Below are 26,585 nucleotides of genomic sequence, written 5' to 3' on the forward strand. Positions count from 1 at the left end.
AGAGGAGGCAGCTGCTGCTGCTGCTGCTGTGTTGATATTGTCATCTTCCTTCTCACACTGGTATTGCTAGATCTCAGAAAGCTTAGAAAATGGTGCTTGCTTTTTCTGTCTTTGCTGTAACTTGGTGCAAATTTTTACCTATAGATACTAATGCTCCTTCCATTGCATCTTTCTATCCCTATATTTCTTCTAAAGATGGAATTTTTCACTATTCAATTTCTTTTTTCTTAGAGAACACGACTTTGTTGCTTTCCTGATAGCATCCTGTTTTTCAGTTGCACTGTCTTTGTAACAAATTCTTCCCCAGCTCCATGGTGCTAAGTGTGATGGGTCTTTGGGGTTAGACACTTTCCAACTTTAGGGATGTAGGAAAATATGCCCTTTACTCAGATGCCCCTTTGAACTCATTGAGTGCAAGTACTGCAGTTACCTTGCTCAACATCTGATGACTTTGCTCTCTCAGTCTCTCAAATTTTTTCTTCAGAACTAATTCTCCTTCCCCTGGGACTTTGCCTTACTGTCTTAGCTCATGTGCTGCATTGTCCCATCTTGCATACAGCTGTTTTTGTCCAGGATATTTGTGTTCCTCAATTTGTTTGTAGCACATAAATTTCAAATTGCATTTCCACTTGGAAAGAATGAACTGTGTTCATGCTGGAGGCACAGGGTGTTGGAGTAACAGAGGTTGGTTTTTTTTTTTTTTTTTGTCTTACCCTAAAACTTTGAAGAAAATGTATTGCCTTTTAATGTGATTTCCCCAATTTGTAATTTTGCCTGTTTTCCTTTTATTTTTAATGTGTTTCTTTTCCTGGCATTAATTCCAGCCATGCCCCTTTTGTCTCAGTGGCTTTCTCCTCTGTTTTTCTTCCCATTTAAAGTCTTCACTCTTTCACCAGTTACCAAATGGGATTAATGATTTTGTCTAAAATTACTGTTCTGGAGTATTTCTGTACATGTCTTTACAGTGTTTACAGGACTGTTGTCTCTGTCTTCTTTAAACAACAATAATATTGTTTCTTAGGTCTTAGAACTATGCAGCTTTTAATGCTGTTTTTTTGGGTGGCTTCACTGCAGAGATAGTTCTCAGCAGTACCTTTTTTTTCAGCAACCCAAAACCAATTTGCACGTAGCATGTGATATCTGCACTACAGGGATTTTACACTCTGTACAGATAGTACTCCTGTACCGTTCTTCTAAAGAGCTGCAAATCATATTTATTTTTTTAAAAAGTGAGGATTTCAAGGTATAGTATGTATATTTATACCTTAGCCCCAGTTTAGATGCCCCATGGAGTTTTCAGAACATGGTCTTGAATTTATTTACACTGCCTCCTACAATGTGGGGGGTGCCTCTATAAAAAAGGGATGATTTAAATTAAAATTCCTCAGTTATTTCAGGGGGATAGTCTCCATGATTGCAAACTGATGTACGGAAAGGACTGTCCTTGGTACATAAACATGAAGTCATTACCTTAGCAGCAGCCCCAGTGGTTTAATCCTCACTACCCTCTCTTGAATTGCCTTGATGTATTATTAGTTTTTACAAGAGGATTGCTCTTTCACTGTTATGGAGCTCAGCACTGCTGCTTTTATAAACAGATGATTGTCTTCTTCTGGACTTCAGATTACAGGTGAAACAAAGAGTCAAGATCATAACTGATTTTAGATTGGCTTTAGATACCTCTAATTCCTTCCTGATGCCCCAGGAAGAATATGTTTATATTCTGGTCACATATATAACTTTTTGTCTAAGATACTTGGTATTTGCTCCAAGCAGCAATTTGTATCCTGTACATACAGTGTGTGTGAAAGCTGCTTCCTTGTATCCCACCCACCCTGCAGATCTAGTGCTTGGTTGCAGCTGAAGGAAGAACCAAAGGCGATCCAGTAGCTACAAACACCTTTGGGGCTGGGCAGTCCCCTGATCTACCACCTGCTTCACTGAGTCTTGGGCAAATCCCTGTGCTCCACTGTAACACAGCTCCTGTCTGGTAAGCAGGATAATAGATGATTTGTAACTTGACAGGGCGTGTGAGTTCCAATGCATTAAAGAGTGTAAGCTGCTCATCTAATTAGGTGAACTCCGACCATGAGGGTTGAACATAGAATTTCCAAACCCAAAGGCTTTCACTATGTATGTATGTGTGAATATATATATATACATTTTTTTTTTTTTTTCCCCAGGACCTGTAGTGGTAGGAATTTGCTGTCTAAATGGTGCACAGGGACTTGTAACATGCACCCTCAGGGTTAAGCTATCCTCAGATATTTTGATGGTGAAAATGGGTGGGCATATGTCAAAGACAGCTACTAAGTTGAAATGAAAACAGAACGCTGTGATGTCTTGCATGCTGAAACAATCCATGACAGAAGCACTGTGTCTTTCAGCTCACTGCTTTTCCCGTTTTCCCATGGTGAGTTAGAGCTATTTTTAAACTCGGTATCTTTTAAATAATGCATAAGTTAACAATAGAGACTTATAGTACTGAAAAAAAAAGCCCCACAGATGAGCTAAAAACAGCTAGAAAAACCTACCCAGACTGCTTCCAGGAGGGTCTCTGGGAGGAACAGAGCACATTTGTCTTTTCAGTTGCCAGGCGTATAGCATTAAATTCCTTTTTTAGAGCATATCTGTCTTCAAAATGAGATTTTTCATTTACATAGTGCCTTCCTAATCAAAACAACTGAATAAACACTGCTGAGAGAGGTACATCACTTTGTGGGCCATATGCTTGGACATACCTTAGCCCAGTCTGTGCCTTAGCATCTTTGCATGTCAGGAGGGGTGTTGGGAGAAACCTTCTCTGGGAATAGTATGCATGGACAGTTCAGCTGAGCTGTTTAATTGCAAGTAGTCATTTTCCCAAGCAGCACCAGGTCTATTGTTCGTGTACCCCATGGCTATCCCGTAACAGGCAGCCAAGCCAGGACATCTTGTCTTTCTAAGCCTGTGAACATTTAAGACCTGAAGCACTAAATGGCTGGAAAATGGTCACCAGGGGTGGTTATATGGGAATGGCTTTTACAGTCTGATTTCAGTGGCCGCACTTTCTTTCTGTAGCTCAGATGTTTATGGAGAAGGAACAAGGGAAAGTGGTGGCTGGGAACGTTGTCACCATCAGACCAATTTATCTGACCCTGATTGCTCTGAGAAAAAAAATAAAAAATTGCAGGGACTGAGCTGCAGATCTGTAACCTCTGTGGTCATGAGGAGAGTGTAAGCCACAGAAGCTTTTACCTGTGTGTGAACTGCACTGGCAGGCAGAAACTGCAGAACTGATTTTGATTCTTCTTATGTGTGAGGCTCAAAGCGCTGCTGAGCCCGAGCTGGAGGACTGCAGCCACTGTGCTCAGCAGTGACACAAGCAGTGAATGTAGAGATGGAGCAGAACTGTGAAATAAAGAACATACCAGAGAAATAGGGCTTGCTGCATTTTTCATGTCATCTAGATCTAGTTTAGCTAATGAGACTTCTAACTGAAAGAAAGGGAGAATGTCTGTTTTCCATAATATCTCTTTGCCTTTACTTCCTAAAAAGTGAACTCTAATGATCTGCAGGGTGAAAGAGACAGAAGCACAGAGTATTTAGGGATCCAATCAATCATGTCATGTTATTCCCTTTCACTTGTGTCAAAGGCTTTTATACCATCATGTAGACAGTAATAAATATTCATGTGGGTGGAAGAGAGCACTTTTTTTTTCCAAGGACATTTGGAAATAATTTGTACTCTGGTTTTCTGAAATACTACAGTTCTGTGCTGGTTTTCAGACACATTATTTTAATACTTTGTGAGATATTTTGGGTGAAATGGTTAGCTATCTGGAACTTGCTCATTACAAGAACTCTCTTTTCTCTTTCCTCTCTTTAATTTTTCAAGAATCTATAATATGGAAGATGTTTACTATTGATTTTTGTAAGAAAAGTTACTAATGAATGTCTGTTACTAAGACATTAACGTGTTACCGAATTTAAAGGAATAAAAGGTCTACCAGTATGTTAACCACAGGTCAGTAACTGTCAGGAGATAGAATCAGCCTAATAACACAGGAAATTCTTTTAAGAACAGTAGTTGTAATACCTTTTTGTGTCACTCCACTACGTTTTTGACTGGGTTTTTGGGCTGGTGATCAGCAGTGGTGAAAATATGATACCTGGTTAATTTAGAAAAATTAAGCATCAAATTATGTGTGTGTACATGTAGTTCTTCAAGATATTGCCCATGGTTTGGTGTCAAGGGGAGAACTGTTAGTTGGAGGATGAATCTGTGGAGAGAGTTGAAGAACATATTCTTTGATTTACATATTAACAATAGGGAATAAGGTCTCTAAAAGCTGCTGTGTCAATTACAGTGTGCTTTGTAAAGGTTCAAAATAAGGGATTGATTTGACTTCACGCTGCAAAATATGTAGTACTTTGTTTTTGTAGTATTGCACGTATGTATCTCCTTTGAGGATTTACTGATGTATCCCACTGGATGTGCACGGGCCCTGCAAACAGGCAGTGGAGGTGTGGTTTGCCTTTTACAGTCTCATGAGGGTGTACGTGTCTTGTCTTTCCTCATGTTGCATGCCTAAGGACATAAAAGTTGGTGCATGCTTCTCACTGCTCTTCTCATCCAGTTTTGGCAGAGGATCATGTTTTAGGATACTCATATGGTATGCAGCTGCTCCCAGAACTACTTCTTTCCATCCCCCACTCCTGCCCCTTTTCTTCTTGTGTTGGAATCTTTTAGATGATAGCACTGACCTTTTCTCCATCTTCAAGCTTGTTGCTACAGGTGAAGCAATGCATAACAGCCTGCTGGCCTGTATACAGAAGAAACACTCAAATTTAGCTTTTCCAGTTTGCCTGGCTTCAGGTGGAGTACTTCAGGCTGTTTAGGGGAAGTGCATCTCCAGGTCATATGTTATTTGTAAGATTTTATTAATTTTCTGACCCAGGAAGATGCTTTAGATCAAACTCCAAATTTACCTTGAGGAGAAATCCTTGCTGTCAGTCTTTAGTCCTAGAGTGTGAAGAAGACTGTGCATAAAAACTAGAAGAGCATGGATGCCTTTATGCTTAGAGAGGTCTTTATCACAATGCTACCCAAGAAAGAGAAGTGTCCCTGTGATCCTTGGGGAGGCTTTCTTCACTCTTTTCTTCCTTCTGAGGCTGATAGACGTGGCTGCCTCATGGCATCTGTGTCCATCTTCAAGAGCCTTCTCCCTCAGGACTTGCTATGTGGAACCAAACATTGTGTCTGAGCAGACACCTCTGTAGATGAGCCTGTGCCCCTGTCCTACTTATTCTACTTGGTATCTCACACCTACTGCTTCTGGCATATTCACTTGTGCTGCCCTGTTAACTCTGGGAGCTGGGGGGTTTCTTTCACATGCTCTTTCTGTATGTACATGGAACATATTGCATGGCCATTCCTTTTAAGCTTATGGCACATGGTTCAGAAAGTTACTTCTAATTTAGATTAAAATAAACCATACTGTTGATCTATTTATTTTTTAAATGGAGAGTATTCTGGTCCTTGAAGATCTCAGATACAAATCAACGTCAGAGTCCTGGCCAGCTCTAATAAGGTCATGGTATAAATATCCCATCACAAAGACTAACACTGAAAAGTTTCAGCAATTTCCATTGAAATTCTGTCTAATTGTTTCTTTGAATTGTGTGAACTGATCTGAACTTGTAGAGTAGGCTTGCCAGTCATAACCCATGCTTTCATCAAGACTAAAATATGTAATTGCTGTAAAGATAAGGTGCTACTAGAAAATAATGTATATGTTTGCCAAAATCTTATCTAATTTATCAGTTTTTCTGACAAAACAGAAAACAGGAAAGAACTTTAGGATTTTTTTGGCCCTAGTTTGTTCCTTTTGCCTGGTGGATAAGAAACAATGACACTGGAAGTAAAGGAAAACAAAAATACTGTTTAAAATACTACAAAATATTTCAAAATCCTGGGTTAAAAAAAAAAAGTAATTTAGAACATTTTAAACATCTTCTCAATTTTTGATTTAACAAACAGGTATACAATTGTGCTTCTTATCTTTTTGGTATTCTTTTCTGTAAACTGTCCTCCTCCCTGGATGAAATACTGCATTCTGTGTTCCATTCATTATCTGGTGTGTTGCTATTACTCAGTCACTGACTTTTCTTCACTCATAGTGTAGGGTTCTTGGCTGCATAGGAAAACTTGAGTTTGAGACAAGAGTGTTACTGTGCTTTTGGTAATTGTATTTTGCAAGTCTGGGATAGTAACATGTTTTTTCCATGTCCTTTTATAATCCCATACCAATAGTACTGCTAGAATACGTATTTGTATCCTGAGTAAATTGCTGGGGCTCAAGTGGCCAAGCAGCAAAGAATAATTGCTTATTTTGAGTTGTTTTCCAGTGCTTTAAACAAATTGCTCATTCGGAAAAGATTAATAAGACTCTATTTTGGTCTGTTTCTCTTATTAAAGTATCTTTGAGGATTAAAAAAGAAATTGCCTGGGGGAGAAAACCATTTGGAAAAAAAAAAGTTAATACACTCTTTCTCCCAAACTAAGGGGTCTGGTGTTTGTGTGTTGAATTACCGCTAGTGTATGGAAACTGTCCTGATAGGAGTGTAAAACATGTCTGCTGTTTATGGGTCCTTTATAGCATGACAAAAAGAGTAATGAAGTAGAGCTTTCTGACCTGTACGGTACTTGTAATACTTAGTTTTAAAACACAGTGGGGAGCGAAATGATAGCATTTCAGGGGTGTAAAATTATAATACTTAAAAATAGAGCCTGGATAGAACTGTATCAACATACTGTGGGCAAAAGCATTTAAATGCTTGAATTGTGTATTAGTAGGGGGAGGGAGAATCATCAGGCAGCCACCCGGTCAGGGTTCTTTTAGCTTCAGGCTGTACCTGGGTCAGGGTGGCCATGGGAGGAGTTGGGAATGGGCTGGTGACCCCTGGGACACCCAGTGGGTTTGGCCTCTGCTCCTGTCATTTGAAGTTTTAGTTTGTTTGCAGCTCTACACCTCTTGTAGCCTTTCTGAGGTGACGGCGCAATAGTATGGATAGGACTGATTTCTTTCACCATCGTTGCTTTGGAGTGTGGGGCTGGAGTTCTTCCTTGCTGCTGAAGGATCAGTTCCCATGCTCTACTGCACACCACTGCTTTCGAGTAGCAAATCTAAGTCTACATTTTCTGAGTATGTGTCACCTTCCATTTCGTTTTCTTTGAATGAAGATAAAGCACATACATGGATTTGGGCATGCATACGTCTCTGTGCTTACAGACCCAATCTTGCAATCTGAAGTTTAGCTGGCATGAGTGATGTTTCATCTCGAAGGGCCTTCAACTCAAAGTTCTTCCAGGGGTTGAATGCCCTTGGCTGCCACTCATTTAAATAGGAACTGGGTGCCTGCACTTTCTGCATGTTCAGGTTGCTAGGACCAAAGTACGAACTTTGTCTCAGAACAATATCATCATCCCATGTATAAAGAAAGTTATTCTATAAATATCTTGAGTAGCAATTCTTCAGCCCCTGCTTTTCAGTTACCTCATCCTACCTTGGAAACGTTTCCCCTCTTGACCTTGCCCATAATGTGTGCTTCCTGCTGATATTATATATTAATTCTTCAAATGCATTATTTAACTCTAAAGAGCATTTTAGGCTGCACACTGATAAAAAGTGAAATTGTTTATGAGAGGAAGCTTGAGCTAAGGGAAAATGCACGTACTCTACTTTTAATTAATTTTAATAAACATTAGCTTTATACTATGGATATCTATGGATTAAGACTTTGCAGAGAATGGATTGTTGCATTTCAGGAGTTTGCTGGTATTTCTGATGCTAAATTGAGATCTGTTCAAGGAGATTTTAGCTCAAATATTTCAACACAAAATATAAAGACGTGCATTTGGGTAGTTTTTGTTATTTTTTATGTCTCCCCAGATGAAAAACTATTGTGTGAATTGTACTGAAATAAAATGAGCTTTGTAAATGCTGGAATTCTTCATAAGAATGTTGTCTGTACCCCAGAGATTGTACATCTCGGTGAAGAGAAAGCTAGTTGTATTTAGAAAAGGGTTTTGCCCTGTTAAAATTTGTTTCCCTATAAAAATAAAATCTCCTTATCTTCCATTTTATTATGAAATAATGGTGTTTCATCTAACGCCAAAGTGGCAACAGGTCTTTGCTCTGTGATTGTAACCCAAAATACTAAGCTGTCTTGCAAAATCAGAACTCTGTGTAAGGTGATGATATAAATGTTGGAGGAGCAGGAATCTACCTGTTGTGCAGCACATCACCGATCTGCTTTGGGTTTAGCAATGTTTCCCCCTAAAAAAGTCTCCATGAAATTCTAAGGTTTCCTTCCACATTTTTATTCTATTGTTTTGAATGTTTTAACACTTACATATTTTTGGCCAAGATATCAGTCTCAAACACACGATCCATATTCTGTTGTTTAAATAAAAATGAACTGATTTCCAGAAGTGCAGCATATTAATATCCTCTGCTTTGTTAATGGATATAATGAATGCTCAGCAGCTCAAAATATCTTGTGTGTGTTCTTGAGAGAAAATGTCAGTTTTGGAGCAAATATGGAAAAGAACTGATGGTCGGTCCAGGAGACTTAAAGTGAAGCCTCTTGTGATATGCCAACATTTTTCAGTTGTCTTTGTTTCCTTTGGTGAAATGAATCCCCTTTATGGCACAAAGTGGAAAAGGTGGAATTGATGCCAGCCCTAGAGTAGTCTGAAGAGCATGATTAGAGTACACTTCTTATTAGATATGATCCATTTTTACTCCTTGATCTGAATTGAGCAAATCAAGGATTTCAGTGTGAGTGTACAGAGTTGTGCAGGTCTTTGGATGTATGGAGATTGTGCTTTGAAAAAAAGATTTTATTTAAGCTGTTACATTTCTAGTTATGTTTCACTCTGAAAAAATTGTAGGGATTTTTTTGGTGAAAAGCCGTTTGTTGGAAATTCCTGACCAGCACTAATTAAAAATACGTTTTCAGGGCATCTGATTATCTGAGACATCTTGCTATCTGTTCTTATGCTCTAATTCTCTTGGTGGATATGTAGTGTAGGTTTTTTCTACCTCCATAATCACTGGCCTGTAAGCAAAACAAATGTAAACAGAAAATACCTTTATTTCCTAATAAGGCATTCCTGAAACTTTATTTTTTAATCTTTTCTATAAGGCTTTATGTATTATTATGGTAAACACTGTTTGAGATTACATCACCTCTCCCCAAACACTGATAGCTATACACAGAATCGAATGACTTGTTCAGCAGCATGCATCAATGTGTATGTCTTTGTGATTTAAGAAACAGCTGTATTTGTTTTTCTAACTTTCAGTTTAATGCTCCTCTCCAAATATTAAGATACAGTGCTACAGATTTCAGTCATACCAACACTGTTAACAGATGTATTGAATCTGTTCCCATGAAAAACATTATAGGATTGATTAATTCAAAGAATCACTGTGAGTATGTCTGTCTCTATTTATGTAAGGGGAAAAAAATCTGGGTTAGATAGATATCTAGAGATTTATATATATATATATATATTTTACATATAATATATACATATTTGTATATATAACCATGAACTCTTCTAACTTAAAAACCATTGGCATCCTTGGAGGTAGGTTAGCTTTAATTGATTGTTTAGCTCAGCATTCAATTCTACAATATTGTGTGGAGGTTTTGGAAGGTTTTTTCGTGTTCTGCAAGCCCCATCAGCCTCCCTGATAATTGCTCATCAAACGCATTGCACTGTAGAATTCAAGTCTTAAATTCAGTTTTATTATAAGTAACACATGACATGTTAGAAGGATTAATTTTAGAAATAATATAAATAATTTAGAGTATTGAGCAAGATTCTGGAAATACATAGTAGGGAGTATAATAAGTATAGTCTTATACATATCTGTACTGAAGAGAAGAATCCAATCTTGAACATGTGCTTGTCAGTGTGAGCTGTGGGTATAAACAGTGGCACCATTTATCTAAATTAATGTTTGCAAAGCTACATGTGGTGTTCCTTAAGAACTGATGAGCACTTCTGTAAGTGAGAGGCTCTCAAACCCTTCACTGAGGTGCTGGTTTCTATTCCCCAGTGTGTTCCTCTGTTTGATTTTCAGGCACAGTTGCCAGAGGCACCTAAATAAGGAGGCTGATCTCCCAGGATCTCTGTAGCCAGGAGGGAGAGCATGGGCTTCTGCAGAGGGTTGCTAAGGCAGGAGGCTGGTGGGAAGGGGACACTTTGCCTTTGTCAGCAACTGCTCTCTCCTTGTGCAGAGGTGGATCCTATAGTGGACCAGCTTCCCAGTCTGCGTGTAACATTTTGTCATGGCTCAGCAGAGTGAAGAAGGGGGAGATGATTTCCTTGTCTCTTTAAAATATTCTCTGCTCAGCAGCAGAGGTTCCTCTAGGACATCAGGTTAGCTCAGGATGAGGGCAAGTGAGGAGCTGGAGCATTTTTTTTTTCTTAAAACAGTGTCAGTACATCACTGAGATGCCAAGCAAAAATGACAGGAGATTTGAAAGTAGGTTTCTTGTAGGAGTGCTTGGTCAAATTCAAACTTGTCATCCTCTGAATGAAAATTTTAATTAGAGGCAGCTTCACACTCGGGTGCAGATCATAGCTATAGCCATCTGCATGTGACTATGTCCCCTGGCTGATGGGATGGCTTTACAGATAATGGGGTCTGCTCCCAGCCACAGACCCCATCAGCCAGCTGTGTTTCACATCTCAGTTCTGGATGCATGACTGGACCCTTGGGTGGGCAAAAGGACAGGAGTGCTAGAGGGAAAGAAGCACCTAACAACAGTGGCACTTCTAGCTACTGAATGGAGGCCTTGTGATGAAGTGCTGTGTGGATGGAGCCATTCAGGGTAACAGGCAAAGGTTCTGAGGGTGAATATGTTCTACTGTGTGCTCTTTAGGGCAGTCCTTTCCTTTTCAAGGCCTTCTATCATGCTGCTAATAGCATTTAAAAGGGTCTGCAGCTTTTCTCCACCTTTAGAAATTTTTTTTTTTTTAATGAAGAAGCATCTGTCTGTGCAGTTGCTTGTGAAAATTAAACAGATTTAACTTTTTATATCAGTTATATTCAGCTGCTTGGAGAGACGTAGACTCTGAGCCCCTTGGAATAAAACAAGGGATATGTCAGAATGACAAAATATGTTCCTGCTAACTTCTGCATCTGATAGTTACTTTCATACCTGAATATTTTAACTCCTCCTGCAAGATGCACTTTGCACCAACACTATAATGCTTTCCTGCTCCATGTTCAAAACATGACTGTTTAATGCCAAATAGCTGCCAAGCTGCAAAGAATACCATTGTTTGAGTACTACAGATCTGAGATGACAGGTGCTCAGCCTGGCCTACAGAAAATATGACAATCCTGGAAAAAAGCCTGGAACAGGTAAGTAATCTCTGAATTAAGGGATTAGTCTTTTCAAAAGTGATAGCTGGAGTTTGCATGCTCAAGTATGAAGATCCTTTTTTATCATGCAAAGAATAGCTCAGTATAAAAATAGATATGATTAATAGATAATAATAAAGAAGATAGTTCTTAGAAATCTATCATTTTATAAATTTATGTTTAATGTTTCTACTTATAGTAGAATGAAAGATGAGAGGCTACAGAAAAAGACAAAATAGTTGTAAAGATCTGCTTTATCTTTACTGGCACCATAAGTAAGCTTTCTGGAGATATAAGCATATGGTAATTCACAAATAAGACCCTTTGGAAAGAAAGCAATATTCTTGGGTTTGCTTTGACCCTGGTACTTTTTCCATCCTTGGATACATATCCTCTGAAATTTAAACCACTGTTTAGGTGGCAGCATGAAAGGCTGCAAGTGGTTTATTTTTGAGCATGGATGAATAAAATATGTCAGAGTCTGAAAATGTCAATGCATTAGACATATCAGTAGGCATGCAGGATAAAGCAGCTTGGTTTGGGTTTTTTGAGTCAACAGAGAGAGCATGTAGTCTGCTCTTTCCTAATCATGAGAATTTTGAGCTAGAATTCTCCAAACAGACAACTCTGCAAATGAAGCAGTGGGCTGGTCCTGATTTAAGACAGGATGGAAGTGAAAGATGAGAATAAAGGTGCACAAAAATGTGTGGCAAAGGAGTAAGGGAAGACAAATAACAGATTGGATATGTAATGCATAGTGTATTGCTGACAAATGCCTCCCAGGGGTATAAAATATGACCTACAAAAATTTATATGGATGTATAGCATATAGAAATCTCTTTGAGGTATCAGTATGTATATAAGAAATGAATGGTAGCATCAGAGCATCATTCATATGAGAACTTCTGCCCACGCTACATAATTGGAAAAGGTACAAAACTTAAGGTTTTGCTTTTAACTTTTTTTTACAAATCAATGCACCATGTTAAGTAGATGGTGACAGATGTGTCACCATGGATTTCATCCTATGTCCTTTTTTATTACTTAAAAACCAGCCATAGTTATATCACCTACCTCTGCAACAGAGTTTGGCCTTTGAGAAGGAGTGTGAAGATGCAGTTTTTTACATTGAGGAGTTAAGCTGATGTTGGAGGGATGTGATACGATTAGAAAAGGGGGAACTATTCAAACTCTGCAGGTGTCTTCCTGTAGGACTGTCATTATGAGTTGAATCATAGTCTTATCCATGCAGCAGCAGACAGAAAACTGTCAAAGATGCATTTTCAGAAATGGATCTCCCATTTCTGTGCAGTATCAGATGTGGGGAAGTCTCTGCAATGGATGCCTGCAGCTAGCAGGGTGCTGCTGGCTGCTGCTGCTCTGCACAGCTATTGTAGGGTATGTGATCTGGATATTAACCATGCATTTATCATAGAAAGGTAATTTTAAAGTATCAAGTTACTGTATAAATTTTACCCTAAGTAGGAATGACAGTGATTAGGCACAAAAGAAATGAAACTGTGCTCATACTAATGGTCCATCTGTCCTGACATTGGCAATGGGAGATGCTGTGAAAGAGCACAAAGGCTGGGCCACTGTCAGGGTCCATTCCCCTCACCTCCCCAACATTTCTGTCTGTTTGAGACTACAGATGCCAGAAGGTACATCCCTGCATATGCATTTTAGTACCTGTTTATGGACCCATTGTCCATCATTACAGTCCCTTTTTAGGATACCTACTGGTACCATGTGCCTGTACAGCCTCCTGTGGCAACATTGCAGAGACATACACCCTGTGTGCTACAGTGCTTTCTTTGGTATGCTTTAAATTGGTCTTCTAATTTCTTCAAATATTTCTTATTTTACTATTGTGGAAGTAAGTGAATAACAGCTTTGCATTAATTCTGTCTGTGGCCCACACGATGTTGTAGACCTCTGACATTTTACCCCACTCTCACACCATGCTCTCTTCTCCAAATTAAGAGCCTTTCGAGTTTAGAGAGGGTGATTTACTGGTAGGTAACAGACAGGGAGGTGAAGTAACCTGCTGGGTCATCAACAATGCCAGAGCTGTCTGGCAAGCCAGACAAAGCTGACTTGGAACAGCATTAGAAAATGGATTTTTTTTGTGTCTCTGAAGCAAGCTGTTTTCTTGGTGCTAAATGAGGACTGATGATGGTAAGTTTGGGGAGCTGTGATAATTCCTTGGACTGTGGTTAAGTGATTGGTGTTGTCTCAGAATCTGTCTCTTGAGGATTCCGTGGTTAAGGGATGGAAGTGTCTTCCCATTCTTCATTCATTTTTAAGACAAGCCATGAATTTTATTTCACAGATCTTTGTGTCATTTGTCCTGTGTGGATGTTCTGTGAGATTTTGCCAGTAATGAAGACTGCTTTTGCAAGGGACTGCTCTCTTTGTCTCCTTGTCCTTAACTGTGCATTCAGATTTTTTTGCATGGTTTCAGACTGAAACCCTGGCATGAGCCAGTGAAAATGACCTTTATCAAAAGGCAGATATTACAGTGCTACAGTGGGTACCTCTAATTTCAGTTTCTTGCATTTTAATTTTTCTGCCATTGTGGATCTTTTTCACAATCATGACATATTTTTCCTTAGTACCTCTATCAATAACAGGATTTTTTTTTCAGTATCTTTGTACTTTGGAGACCATTGATATCTTCTTGAAATTTTAGCCGGCTGTTTCCATCAGAATAGTTTCTAGAAACAAATTAGTTCCAAGATTTAGGGTTTACTGTATTTTGAATTAAAGCTATTTTCAGGTATACCCTTTTCTAAAGTTCACAGATTTTGTGACTAAAAATAGAATAGTGTTAACTGTTTTTTTCTGGTCTCATTTCTGAAATATCTCAGGCACTTGAACAATTGATGCATTCATTAGATGAACAATAAAACCAAAGTTCTCCATAATTTTTCAATCCATATGTACTAATATAATTATATAAAAATGCACACTGTTTAGAATCAGTTGTTCTTACTACATAAAAATTTCTTGGGGCATGAGCAACATTTCATATTTCAGGATAAAATGGAATCTCTAACAGCAGGTAACTGTGAGTGTAAGGGGGTGATTGTCCTTAGTGCTTGTACAAGAAATGACAGCACAGTGGGGCAAAGCTTTGCTGTCATTAAGGATTCACATTTTAGGATGGATGTGTTTAGTGTTAGTGCCAAACTGTAAATGTGACCTTGAAGAGATGCTGACATTTTGCTGGTCTTTCTTGGCATCTATCAGAAGTGGGAGACAGTGGCATGGCATGGAAATGCTGTTTGGTAAACAGGGAATGGGCTGGACGACAGAGGAAGAGTAGGAATGTAGCCAGGGAGAGGGCACCTGAGGACAGAGGAGGTGGGTACCAGTAATGGGGAGTTTGGAAGGAGATGATGAAACAGGCAGGAGCTGGAGCAGATTGAATTTTGCCCCCTTTGTATTCTTATTTTATGCAGCTTAAGTTTTTCAAATTTTATTTGCGTAATCTGATCCAATTTGTTACCAAAGCCTGAGAGTGAAGCAAGGCTGTGCTGGCAATGAGGCTATTGCTGGACAGTCTCAGTTAACCTTTAACTGGGTTCAGAAGTGCTTATGTCCAAAGCAAGTGGTCATGCCTGGTCCTTTTGACAGGGTTTTTCTGTGTGACTCTGGAGAAGCATCCCGCAAGGTTGTGCCTCCACCACTTGCTCCAGTGACTGTCCAGTGCTCTTTGGGCACCTTGTGATCAGGATGCTTGGGATCACCTCTGGAGAGCTCCAAGACTTTCTAACTTGTCCCGACTGCAACACACTTGACACATCTGAAATGTGTTATGATGAGAAATACAATATATTTCTACAATCTGTGGCTTTGTAAAGTATCAAATTGGCACTCAAAACAAACAGGTAACTCACAGCTTTCTAGTATTGAGGTAAATGCTGATCTCCTGATGGGAAGTATGTAGAAGACTAATTATTTCTGTTTTGTAAATATTTTGAGAGAGCATAATGGAAATGCCCATGAGTACAGAAATAATTTTTAAATCTGTTCTAGGACAAAATATTGTAAACAGTAGCTTAAACTTGAGGGCAAATTTTGAAGGAAGCTACAAATAAAAATATTTAGTAACATCCATTTGCTCAATGTGTCCTGTACAATATATGTGCTTGTATTTAAAAGCATAGTCATGTTACGGCCACATTGAAATGGATGATATTTAATAACACTTAAGCATTTAATTTTGAAGTTTTTTAATACCATGTTTGTATGAACTATGAACAAGGAGTTGGGTAAAAAGTGTTTGAAATCACAAGTAAGTTGACTTGGAAAGTAATTTTGCATATAGTATCAAACAGCTTGACTGCATGAGGAGGCATATTAAAAATTAGGATTAGACCACACTTATTTGTGCAGGAAAATGCGTTGTCCATGCCTCTCATGTACTTGCATCTTCCCTTTATTATTAATCTTATTATTAATCTTCTCAAATATTGAAATTAACTGTTTATCCTGACTTTAAAGTGGAAAGCATATGAACAGAATGGCATTGTGGAAACTGCTTTGTACTAGTGCTATGAACATGGTCTAAAAATATCTGCTCATTTTCTGTAGGAAAAAGAAGTAATTGACTGAAGATATACTGGTGTAAATTATTCATCAGCAAAAGAAGAGTGAGGTTTTATTGACACTTGCACTGCCATCAGTACTGTATGGAAAACTATGTAAGGTGCAGAGTAAGTAAACCTTGCCCAGGCTACTTTCAACTCTGGCGGTGAAATCAGAAGTTTAGAGCTAGAAAAATCCTATTTCATCTTTCTGCCTGACAGGAGTCTTGCAAACAGCTGCTGTCTACTCTTTATGCATGTTCAAGTCTCTGTAGTTTATCATTGTGACTTCCTGAATAGCACTGTCACCCCTTGGATACTGGGAAGAATCTCTGGGTGTGGAAGTCCTGCTTCCATGTTAGGGTAGTATATTAAATTTCTCTGCTGTCTGAAAGAGAAGACTGTAATCACCATCCGTCCATCATCAGCAGGATTAATTCAGTACTGCATTGAAGCTGTGTCCTTTGAAGTGTTTGTGCCCCATAATGATTAAAACCCTTTATTCAAAAAAATAAAAAAACCCATGATAGATCAGATGTTATTTATCAGTTTCAGATGTAATTTATTTGTATTAGAAAGTTACTGTTGATGCAAGAAATACTAATCATTTGTTTATATTTAAATTGCAATAAAAACAAATGGTGATTTCAGAGCTGCTTTTTGTTTGTCTTCTTTCTTTGTTGGAGTAGGGAGTCATAGTCAGATTTCCTTAAAATATAGTGAAAACAAATATTAGTTTGTACGTATCTCTTCCTGCAGAGCTTAAATATAAACTCCTTGGTTTTTTTCCCTCGAAAATACAAATGGTATATGTGCCAGCTTTAAAGTAATTTCTCATAATTTCCTGATATGGTCATAGAGTAGATTAGACTGAATTGCAAAGGTTGAAATGGATGGGCCAAAAAGTCCATGGCACAGTAACTGTAGATGGACAGTGGCACCCCAGAGTGCCTGCTGGCAGCCAGAGCTCGATGTACTTCAGGTGCAGTTGCAGTGCACAAGGCATGTCCAGCACTGGGATGTGGCCACACCAGCCTGAGTGCTGGAACTACCACTGCTGTTTTTCAGATTTTCCTTGCAGTTTTTGTTGTGTCCTCTCTCCTTATGGTAGTAATAGGAACCAGCTGTGTAACAGAAATTTAATGAAACTAAGCAAGAATGTCTTCAGCCTGCTTAAGCCTTTCCCATCAAGAAATGAAGCCAACCCAGTAAATCAAACACATGCTGTTTGTAAGACAGAGCTGCAAAACTTCATGTCTGATGTGCAGGTGGAGGCCCCGTGCAGGGCTGCAGAGTTGCTCTGTGGTTTGGTGTCTGCAGCAGGGTACAGAGCAGGGTGCATGCCTGTCACGTTCTGCAGGCGAATTAGCTATTAAAGGATAAAGAAGTGCATTTTCAAGTCAGGTGACATTTGAGATCTGAGAGAAGAGTCCTGGAGAAGAAAAATAGTGAGCAAATGCTAGTATTTGGAATAAACTTCATCAGAGGTTCAGGTTATGTATCATTGTCTGTTACTGTAATGTAAAATCAAGCTCCAGGAAAGGACTGAGATTGTGTACAACTCAGCATTTGTGGATAACCCTTAAAGACTCAACCCATTTGTAAATTCCTAATTTCTTGTTGGAGAAAGTCTTAAATAGTCAGTAGGAGTAAAAACTTTATGAAATTACTTTCTTCTTTCCCCCCTTCATATTGGCAGCAACAGGAACAGAAAAGCACAGTAAGAATATTTAAAAAAGGGGAGAAGCTTCAGTTTGTGCAGACAAGAATGAGCTCTGTTCTTTGTTTTTTCCTTCCTCTAAATAGGCACTATGAAAACAGCTGCTGTATCTAAGAGAAGCTACCTAATTCTGATTGATTAGCCCATTTGACCAATTTAACAGATGCAGCCATTAAATTTACTATCTACGTAAAAAGAAATTCAGCAATTCTTTTTCTGGGAAAGAAAGGGGTGAAAGTTTTAGAGCTGTGACTATTAAAGCAGATAGATTAATTGAGTATGGAAATGGCTAACTCCCCCCTGAAATGCAAGGAGAGATCATATATGAGCAAAGAGAGGGTGTTTGAGTAGGCATGAGGATAAAGGAGAATTAAAATATCCAAGCTTGTCAGATACAGAAATCTGCCAGCTAAGTGGCTTTTTTTTGAGTTGAACATGCTGTATTTTTTAGTTAGGTAGTGGCTGGTACTGGAAGTGTTTTAGGATCGTAGTGTAATGTCAGGTAATGCTAATTGCTCAATGTGCTCTTACTGACCTGCAGATAGAAACATCCCTTCTTTTCCCTCTTCTCTAGTTTTCTACTTTCTTGGTCCTTGTTTCATTGTAATAATCAACGTGCCTTCTCTTACCTGGTGTACAAGATGGGCTGTTCTAAAAAATTACCTCCCCTAGACATTCCTTCCATACCTATTAGTTAAAAGGTGACTTTCAGCACTTTTTCAAAGCAGCATTCTTCTAGTTTCCCACATTCTACAATAATCTCATATAGGAACCTAATTCCCTCCCTTTTTACTTGAAAGAGGTGGCTTCCCCTTATACAATTAAGTTATAATTCAGACCTTTCCAGGTTACTTGGTAGAGAATGTACACCACTAGGGCAAAATCTGTTGCCTGATGAGAAGTTTCCTCATCCTGGTGTGCATGGTACCCAACAGTGCCCATTCCTTTTATCACAGCCCTCTCAAGTGTGGTGTTGCAGGAAGCTCCCTTCTCACAGCTTGCTTCTACAATGTGAGTTAGCATTAATTGTGCAGTTGATAGGGCATTTTTCTCTCATCAGTGTCTCCATCATTTCACAGAACCTGTCATTTTATCTTGTATGTCTCCATATGTCTGTTGACATTTTCCTGGCATTCGACCCGTCCAGGCCTTTCATCTGATTTCAGCTAAAATTCCCTCTTCCTTTTTAGTAATACATCTCAGCTCTGGTCTCCCATTTGATGTCCTTGTTTGGCACCATATCTAATCTGAAATTTTAGGTGTACGTAATGAAGAGTTGTGGAGCCAGAAATCGGGGTGAGTGGAAAGAAGAAATGACGGGAGCACTGTGCTGGGTTAGGAACTGCTGGAGACCCCCAGAGAGTGGTGCTGAACGGTGCTGATCCAATTGGTGGCCGCTCACCAGTGGTGTCCCCAGGGATCAGTGCTGGGCCCAGTTCTGTTTAATGTCTTCACAACAATCCCATGGGGAGCTCCAGGCTGGGCACAGAGTGGCTGGAGAGCAGCCAGGCAGAAAGGGACCTGGGAGTCTGGATTGAGAGGAAGCTGAACATGAGCCAGCAGTGTGCCCAGATGGCCAAGAAGGCCAATGGCATCCTGGCCTGGATCAGGAACAGCGTGGCCAGCAGGTCCAGGGAAGGGATTCTTCCCCTGTACTCAGTGCTGGTGAGGCCACTCCTTGAGTACTGTGTCCGGTTCTGGGCCCCTCAGTTCAGGAAGGAGATTGAGGTGCTGGAGCAGGTCCAGAGAAGAGCAAGGAGGCTGTGAAGGGATCCAGCACAAGTCTTGTCAGGAAGGGCTGAGGGAGCTGGGGGAGTTCAGTCTGGAGAAGAGGCGGCTCAGGGGAGACCTCATCACTTTCTACAACTCCCTGAAAGGAGGGTGTAGCCAGGCGGGGGTTGGTCTCTTCTCCCAGGCAACCATCAGTAAGACAAGAAGGCATGACTTAAGCTCTGTCAGGGAGGTTTAGGTTAGATACTAGGAAAAAATTCTTTATAGAGAGGGTGATCAGGCATTGGAATGGGCTGCTCAGAGAGGTGGTGGATTCTCTGTCCCTGGAGGCTTTTTATAAGAGACTGATGTGGCACTCAGTGCCATGGTCTGGGAACCACAGTGACAGTGGATCAAGGGTTGGACTTGATGATATCAGAGATCCTTTCCAACCCGGCTGATTCTGTGATTCTGCGATAAAGAATTCCCACAGTGTCCATAGAGACATAGTGACAACATTCAACATCATAAAACCAGTCTTTTCTCTCATTTATAACACTTTTATAACAAAGATGTATTTTAATACTATGTTTTTGAACTCCCTTTCTGTCTACCCTTCTTAAGTTTGTAATTCTTACTGTGGTCTCTGAGGAGGTCCCTATTATGCCAGCTTTTTTTTTCTGTACCTTTTAGTCACTGCATCTTTACAGTGTCTTAAATTTGGAGGGTCAATTTGTGTTTAAAAGCTGGTTGTCGGCATTTTCCCTCTCTTCTTGAAAATTAAAGTTTCTGTTTCATTTCCAAGATAATTTCCGATTTGTTATCAGTTCCATATTGAAATACTATCCTACTCCTTTTACCAAGATGTTTTATGGTCTCTTCTTCTTTCAAATTGAAGTGCTTTGTAATTTCCTGGGTTTTTTCCTTTTTGTTTCTTTAAATGCTTTGCTTTTTCTGTCCTTTATTCTCTTGATGCCTCATTTTTTGTCCTTCTTTTTGCTTCCAGCAGCAGGCTCATTCTGCTGGGAAACTCATCTATTTCTGAAGCCTGTGTGTTTCCCAGGGTTCCCAGTCCTGCCTTTGGTTTGGTAATCCTAATGTGCAAATGCTACTGTTAATTCAAGGCAGAATTTAAGCACAGGTATATGTGTGCTCTTGGACAAAGGTACTTTTCTTATTTGGAGCCCTGTACTGCAAGAACATTTCCTGGGCCGCCTCCTCCTGTATACTATTGTGACTATTCCAGAGAGCTGGAAGAGCAGAGGAGCTTGCTCATGTTTTGTGCTGGCCCATATGCTGTTGGGTCTGTATGGGATGAACTCAGATGCTTGTGACTTTAGATAACGATCCAAAAAATGATGCTGTTGTAAAAAAACCAAACCAAAACAAAACTAAAAAACTAGACTATTTGATTTGTGTACATTTTAAAAATAACAACTCTGAAAATGGAATTGCTAATTTTAGCATAAATGTGTTTTCCTTGCAAAGCTCACATGTGCTTCTTTCCTGTGAAATGTTTTATTTTTAGATCTTAATATATGCAGGTCTTTGCCGTGCCTTTTCCAAGAATTTGTATCAATGTCTCTGTGAATATTTCTGAAAATCTCATTCTGCAGTGTTGTCATTTATCTTGTAAAATTTTTTTTCACTGTAAATTTATACATCCCTATTGTTTCTAAGATTTTTTTCACTGTCTGTTGCTTTTTCACATTCAAAACCTACTATTTAGGCTTATAGACTGGCAGGCAAACTAAATTCCTTTACTCTTGGAAAGGGTAGAACAATTTATGTTGAAATGCGTATTATTTTAAAGCTGAATGCTTGGTGTCTTATGTTGCTCAAATAATTTTCATTGTGTTCCACAAGTGTTTAGCTATAGATTTTGTTTGTTTTAAAGTAACGGCTTTTATTAAAATTAGCAGTTATGTGCTTTGCTGAAGACAAAATATTACTCTCCCTATAAGGTGATTTCATGAGAGAAGCTTATCTTTTGGAGTAAGTTTTTAAGACTGTATAATTGTTATGTTGCAGCTTAGTTTGTAATAGCACTGATGGCATTATTGGATCTGCAAGAGTGTTGTGCTTCTAATGATATTTTCTGTGCAGTGAGTCATAATAATAATAAGTAAACATGACATGGATTTTTCTTATTGTGGATTTTCCTACTGATAAAATATTCCCAGACATATAAAGCATGCCCTGTTACTTAGGGTAGTCTTTAAAATGTCTTTAAATTCCAGACCCATCATCTGTTCAAGCTCTGGACTTGGTTGCTGGGAGCTGTGCAGCCTGATGAGCCCATCCATGGTGTTTCCCCTCCAGCCAGTCTCATTTTGGGAGCTGAGGCAACTGTGGCAGACAGTGAGAGACTGGGGAATGCCAGTGGCCCTTTCCTCCTGAAACAGGGACCAAGCAGGAGAAAAAGACAGATGAACCTGTTTTGGAATCATCCTCTTGACCTACTTTTAACATAAACACAACTCGAACAATCTGGGTCTGTCCATCAGAGGGGTGGCAAGTGGCAGAAGAGCAGCAGACTGGCCACTGGCAACCCTGGAGTTGGATAGCAAGGAACCTTACACGGCCACCAGGAGAAAGAGGCCCCTGCCAGGGTACAGGCAGAGCAGGCCAGGCTGTGTCAGAGAGGTGCTTGTCCAAATGTCCTGTCCCAGTGGCCCAAAGCAGATGCTGAAGCAGGAGCAGAAAAGCAGAACAAGTGTGTATGAGGCTTGCCCAGAGTCCTTTCCAGGACTCAAAGACTTCAAGTCAGGTGCAGTTTCTGTGTATTTGGCCTCAGTTTAGCTGCTCAGTTTTGCCCATTAACTTGTCCATTTTCAGCTTGAACTGGTACAGATCTCCAGCATCCATGCTTTCCTATGGTAAGAGGCTCCATGTTGTAACCAGGGGCTGTGCTAGCAAAGGTCTGTTTTTATTAGTTTTGAGCTTAGTGTCCTACTCTGTTTCTTCCCAGTTCTTGCATTGTACAAGGCTGAGAATGATCAGTCTCTTTGTTTTCTCATGCCAGATGCAGTTTCCAGATCTTTGGGAATGTAACATATGATCTTCCAGAACAGAAAAATTTTAACAGCAGTATCTTTTAAAAGCAATATTCTGTCACATGAGAAGATCTTGTGCTGCTTCTTGTTGTCCCTCCAAATAGACTTGTAAACTCTTGAGTTAAGTCAGTCTGATCTCTGTCTTTTGTACTGTATACTTACTTCAGTATTTTACATTTTATAATCTATTGCCTCTTCCTTGACAGTAAACTCTTAGTGGCCATCAGGTAAGGAGGATGACCTTAGTTTAGTTGAGTCCCCTCAAAATAGCTGAAAGTATAAGTAGTGCCCTAAGCTATAGAGGTACCTTTAGTAAGCCCACAGAACCACTGACTTTTGATATAAAGGAAGTGTTGTGATTGCTGAGAAAGTATATAAATATATAATTTCAGCAAACTAAACTAAATACATTTTAAGAGAGCCTCTGTCTAAATGTCTGTATCTGGAAAAGGCATATTAGACTTTATAGAAATCTTTGAACATCCCCCTGGTGGATGAGTATCCTACATATTTAATATACACTTCTGGAAGGAGTTAGAGGATTGTAATTGGTAACTCAAACAACAGCATCTCTTTCAGTTGCTCCTCAAGAATGATTCACTCACAGGGGCTGCTGTGCAAAGCATCAATATAGCAATGTGGACCTGACCAGAACTAAGGGGGTCTTAGTGGGTGAACCTGGAGGCAAGCTGGTCATGCAGTGGCTGAAAGAGTTGCTTGTTCTTTCTTCCTCCCCTGTTTACAGCTGCTCAGGTGTTTCCCCCACCCTTGCATCATCTCTGTGGCTCATTGTTCCTCTTCACAAGGCATTTGAATTACCTAATGCAGTGCAAACATGGGTTTGATGAGCCCTGCTAGGGATGCTTTGATGGGTGCCAGATACTGACACCAAGAGTACTTTGATGAGTGTTAGTTCTGACACTAAGATTATTTTGATCAGTGCTTGTGCTGACACAAGGTAGGTGCAATGCTTGCTGCTGAGCGGGCACTGAGACCTCCTGCTTTCAGCAGCAGCTAGCTGTGAACTCAGTGTGACTGAGGGGGCCCTACCTTCATGGTCAGCAGTTGTCCCATGAATGCTCCCGTTCAGAAATTTATCCCTTTTGTTGCCTCTGTTGCTTGCACTTAGATACAAATTCATTTTTTTAACATCCAGTTTCCACTGACTCATTGACAGTCTGAGTATATTTGAGGTTCTGCCAGCATGTTCTGTAGACTAATTAGCTACTGTTATGTCTTGGTGTATAAACCCTGGTGCACTAAGATCCCCTCACAACTCAATTTTTTACTAGACTTGAGATTTCCATTTCCAGGTTCTCTCTGGAGCCTCTCTGTGCCTCTGGGTAATTAACATTCTGAACAAAGCTGTCCTGTACCTGTTCACAGTATTTAAAAAGAAGTCTCCTTTGGACAGTGGTATTAATCTTACCTCAATTTGACTGGAAATGCATCTTCTTTGATGTATTCAGGGATGACAGTTATGTTTTTCAGGAAGACACCCTATTGATCCGGCAAATCATTTTGCCAGAAACAAGTGTAGTCATGTGTCTCTTCCTTATAAACCAGACCCTCCAAACCAACATAATAGAAATTCCCTCCAGCCCTTAAGTGCATAAATTTACTGTTTGTACAATTGAATTTGATCCTGTTTTTAATATCCAGTCCTGAAGATCATCCAACTTTTTCCTCTGGGAGTTTTTTTTCGGTCTTCTTTTATGCCCCATGCTTTTCAATTAAAGCTTTATCAGCATATCTCATTAGAACACTCCTGGTTTTTGTGCTTGCATTATTATTGCAGGTACCAAGGTGGTAGTTTGTAGGGCTGATACTGAAGGACCCACACTTCCAACCTTATCCCACCTAGGGCTTACTCTGGGCAGTCACCAGTGCCAATGCAGGTAAGAGTCCATGGCCCTGCTGCCCATTTAACCAGAGTGAAGCTCTGGAAAGCCAAGTGGCTGCTGCCCAGGGTGGTCTTGCCTGTCCTTGCTGTCCCACAGCAGGTCAGTTCACCCCTAGCTTGAAGTATTTTGCTGGATGAAGGAGAAACATTCAATTATATTTACTCTGCTGAGGTGGTTTGTGCTCCTTACTGTCTGTCCCATCAGTCAACATACCTGTTGACATTTCGGTTCTTTAGCTTTTCCAGTTTAATCTACTCTTAGGTAGGACAATACCAGATCTTCATTCAGATTTCATCTCTGAAAAGCTCTTTGAATATGTTTAGTGAAATTTGCTTGCCTAGAAAATAACTTAGAAGAAAGAGGATCTGACTGCTTAAACATGAAGAATCTCAATAAATACAGCATGCATTAACTTATATATTTGCCTTAGGGCTTCTTTTCCCTTCAGTATTTGTTCCAAGGCCTTGTGTACTTTGAGGTTGGGTTTTCCTTTGCCCAGAGCATTTTCCTTTAACCTTACTGAAGCCACTGAGCTCCTGGGCAGAGTGAGGGTAAGGGCTGGGCCCTGATGGAGGTCTTCCCAAAGCACCCGCTGCCTGCATGGTGGTGGAAGTGGCTGTCAGCCTGTGGGGCACTGCAGCTCCTGTGGCTGATGGCTTCGCCTTCCCGTCTACTGTGATCCTGAGCTCACATTTCAAGGTCATTTCATCATGGGCTGGTTGGGTCCCTAGGAGACTGCCATAGGCAGCTGCCATTTTCCCTCGGATACAGCCTGATGCAGGAGTTACCCCAGCTGATTTCTCATCCATCTGCCTTTTTTTTTTGTTTGTTTTTGGTTTTGTTTTGTTTTGTTTTTTAACCCCCAAATTTTACCTAACTTCCTTATTGTTCTCTTTTAGCAACAAATAGGAAATTCTATTGAATTAAAATCATCAGTGGTTGGTTTTGAACCTTAAGAATGCTGTTCTCTGTTTTGCTTGTCCTGCCTTTAAGTATTAAAAATCAATTTATCCCATGCACTGTGCAACTCCACTGGAGGTGGTAGTGTCAGTGATTTTTATTAACATTTTAGGAAAAGTATCCTGCAGGTTTTGTCCTTTTCAAATGTAAATGTTTAATCAGTGCTTGCTGAGAGGAAGTGCAAGAACACATGTGCAAGTTTTAAGGGTCTTTTTTCTTCTTCTTGCAGTGACCTGCTGTCTTCTGAATATATTGAGAGGCATATCGAACAAGGTGGGAAGACAGTGGAAGTTAAAGTAAGAATTTCCTTTTTATGCTTTGCTTTTAAAAATTTGCTTTGCTTTGCTTTGATGCAACCTCACTTATTTTCTTGAGAGATATCTGATTTTTCAGGGGATTTGTTTTATTCTTCTGAGGCAAATATGTTTCACATCTTCTTATTTTGCAGCTTTTTAGGTAAGACAAACTTTATTGGCAAATTTGGTATATACATGTTTGTATCAAAATGGTACCATAAAAATGTATATAAGGCAGTTATTTTACTGGAACTATAATAAACTTTTGATGCCTGTTAAAGAAAATCTTTCTTGTTTGTTAGCTAGCACTTCCTCATTGTACTAAACCCCAAGTTTGTTTTTAATGAGCTTCTTACTCAGCTTGAGAATAGTGAGATTTATTGTATATTTCTAAATACCTATTCACCACTGCAAATTGTGGGTTTGTTTCTTTTGGTTTTTTTTTTTGGCATGATGGTTGCAAGATCCTGTTGGTTGCAGTTGTCTTCTTTGAAATGTCCCATTAATTTTGCAGGAGTGCTTTGCTATTTGCATGCAGCATGGGCAAATTTTCTTGAGGACTGTCTGCTTGGTAGAGCAATATTTAGTAGGTAGCAGGTATGAAATTGCTGTAGATTACATAAAATGTGATACATGCTATCTGTAATGGAAACTCTAAATTGACCTATCAGGTCAAATTTTGTTCCAGGATTGCATTGCATTAAAAAAACCCCGAAAAAGTATTTTACTAAATCTGAAATAACCTAAACACCTTGAAACAAAGGCATTAACCTCTGCAGTGTGGAAGTGGAAATGGACAAAACAATCCTTTTGCCACTGAGTAGCTAAAGATACTTGTTTCCTTTGGTTTATCCCTTTCTAGCATTTGCAAACTTGAACACTGCTTTCCTTTTACTCTCTAATCATAGTCTGCGTATG

General features: G+C 39.6%; 1 protein-coding gene across 2 annotated transcripts in view; it reads left to right on the forward strand.

Annotated features, from left to right (window-relative positions):
* Positions 1–26,585, forward strand: part of ADAM22 (ADAM metallopeptidase domain 22) — a 125,419-nt gene that overhangs the window by 34,741 nt on the left and 64,093 nt on the right. For both annotated transcript variants that reach the window (XM_030445905.1, XM_030445906.1), the window contains exon 4: positions 25,601–25,667. In XM_030445905.1, coding sequence (XP_030301765.1) covers positions 25,601–25,667 — 67 coding nt within the window. The remainder of the gene's footprint in view (positions 1–25,600; positions 25,668–26,585) is intronic.

The sequence above is a fragment of the Calypte anna genome, chromosome 2, assembly GCF_003957555.1.
Source record: "Calypte anna isolate BGI_N300 chromosome 2, bCalAnn1_v1.p, whole genome shotgun sequence".
Lineage (NCBI taxonomy): Eukaryota > Metazoa > Chordata > Aves > Apodiformes > Trochilidae > Calypte > Calypte anna.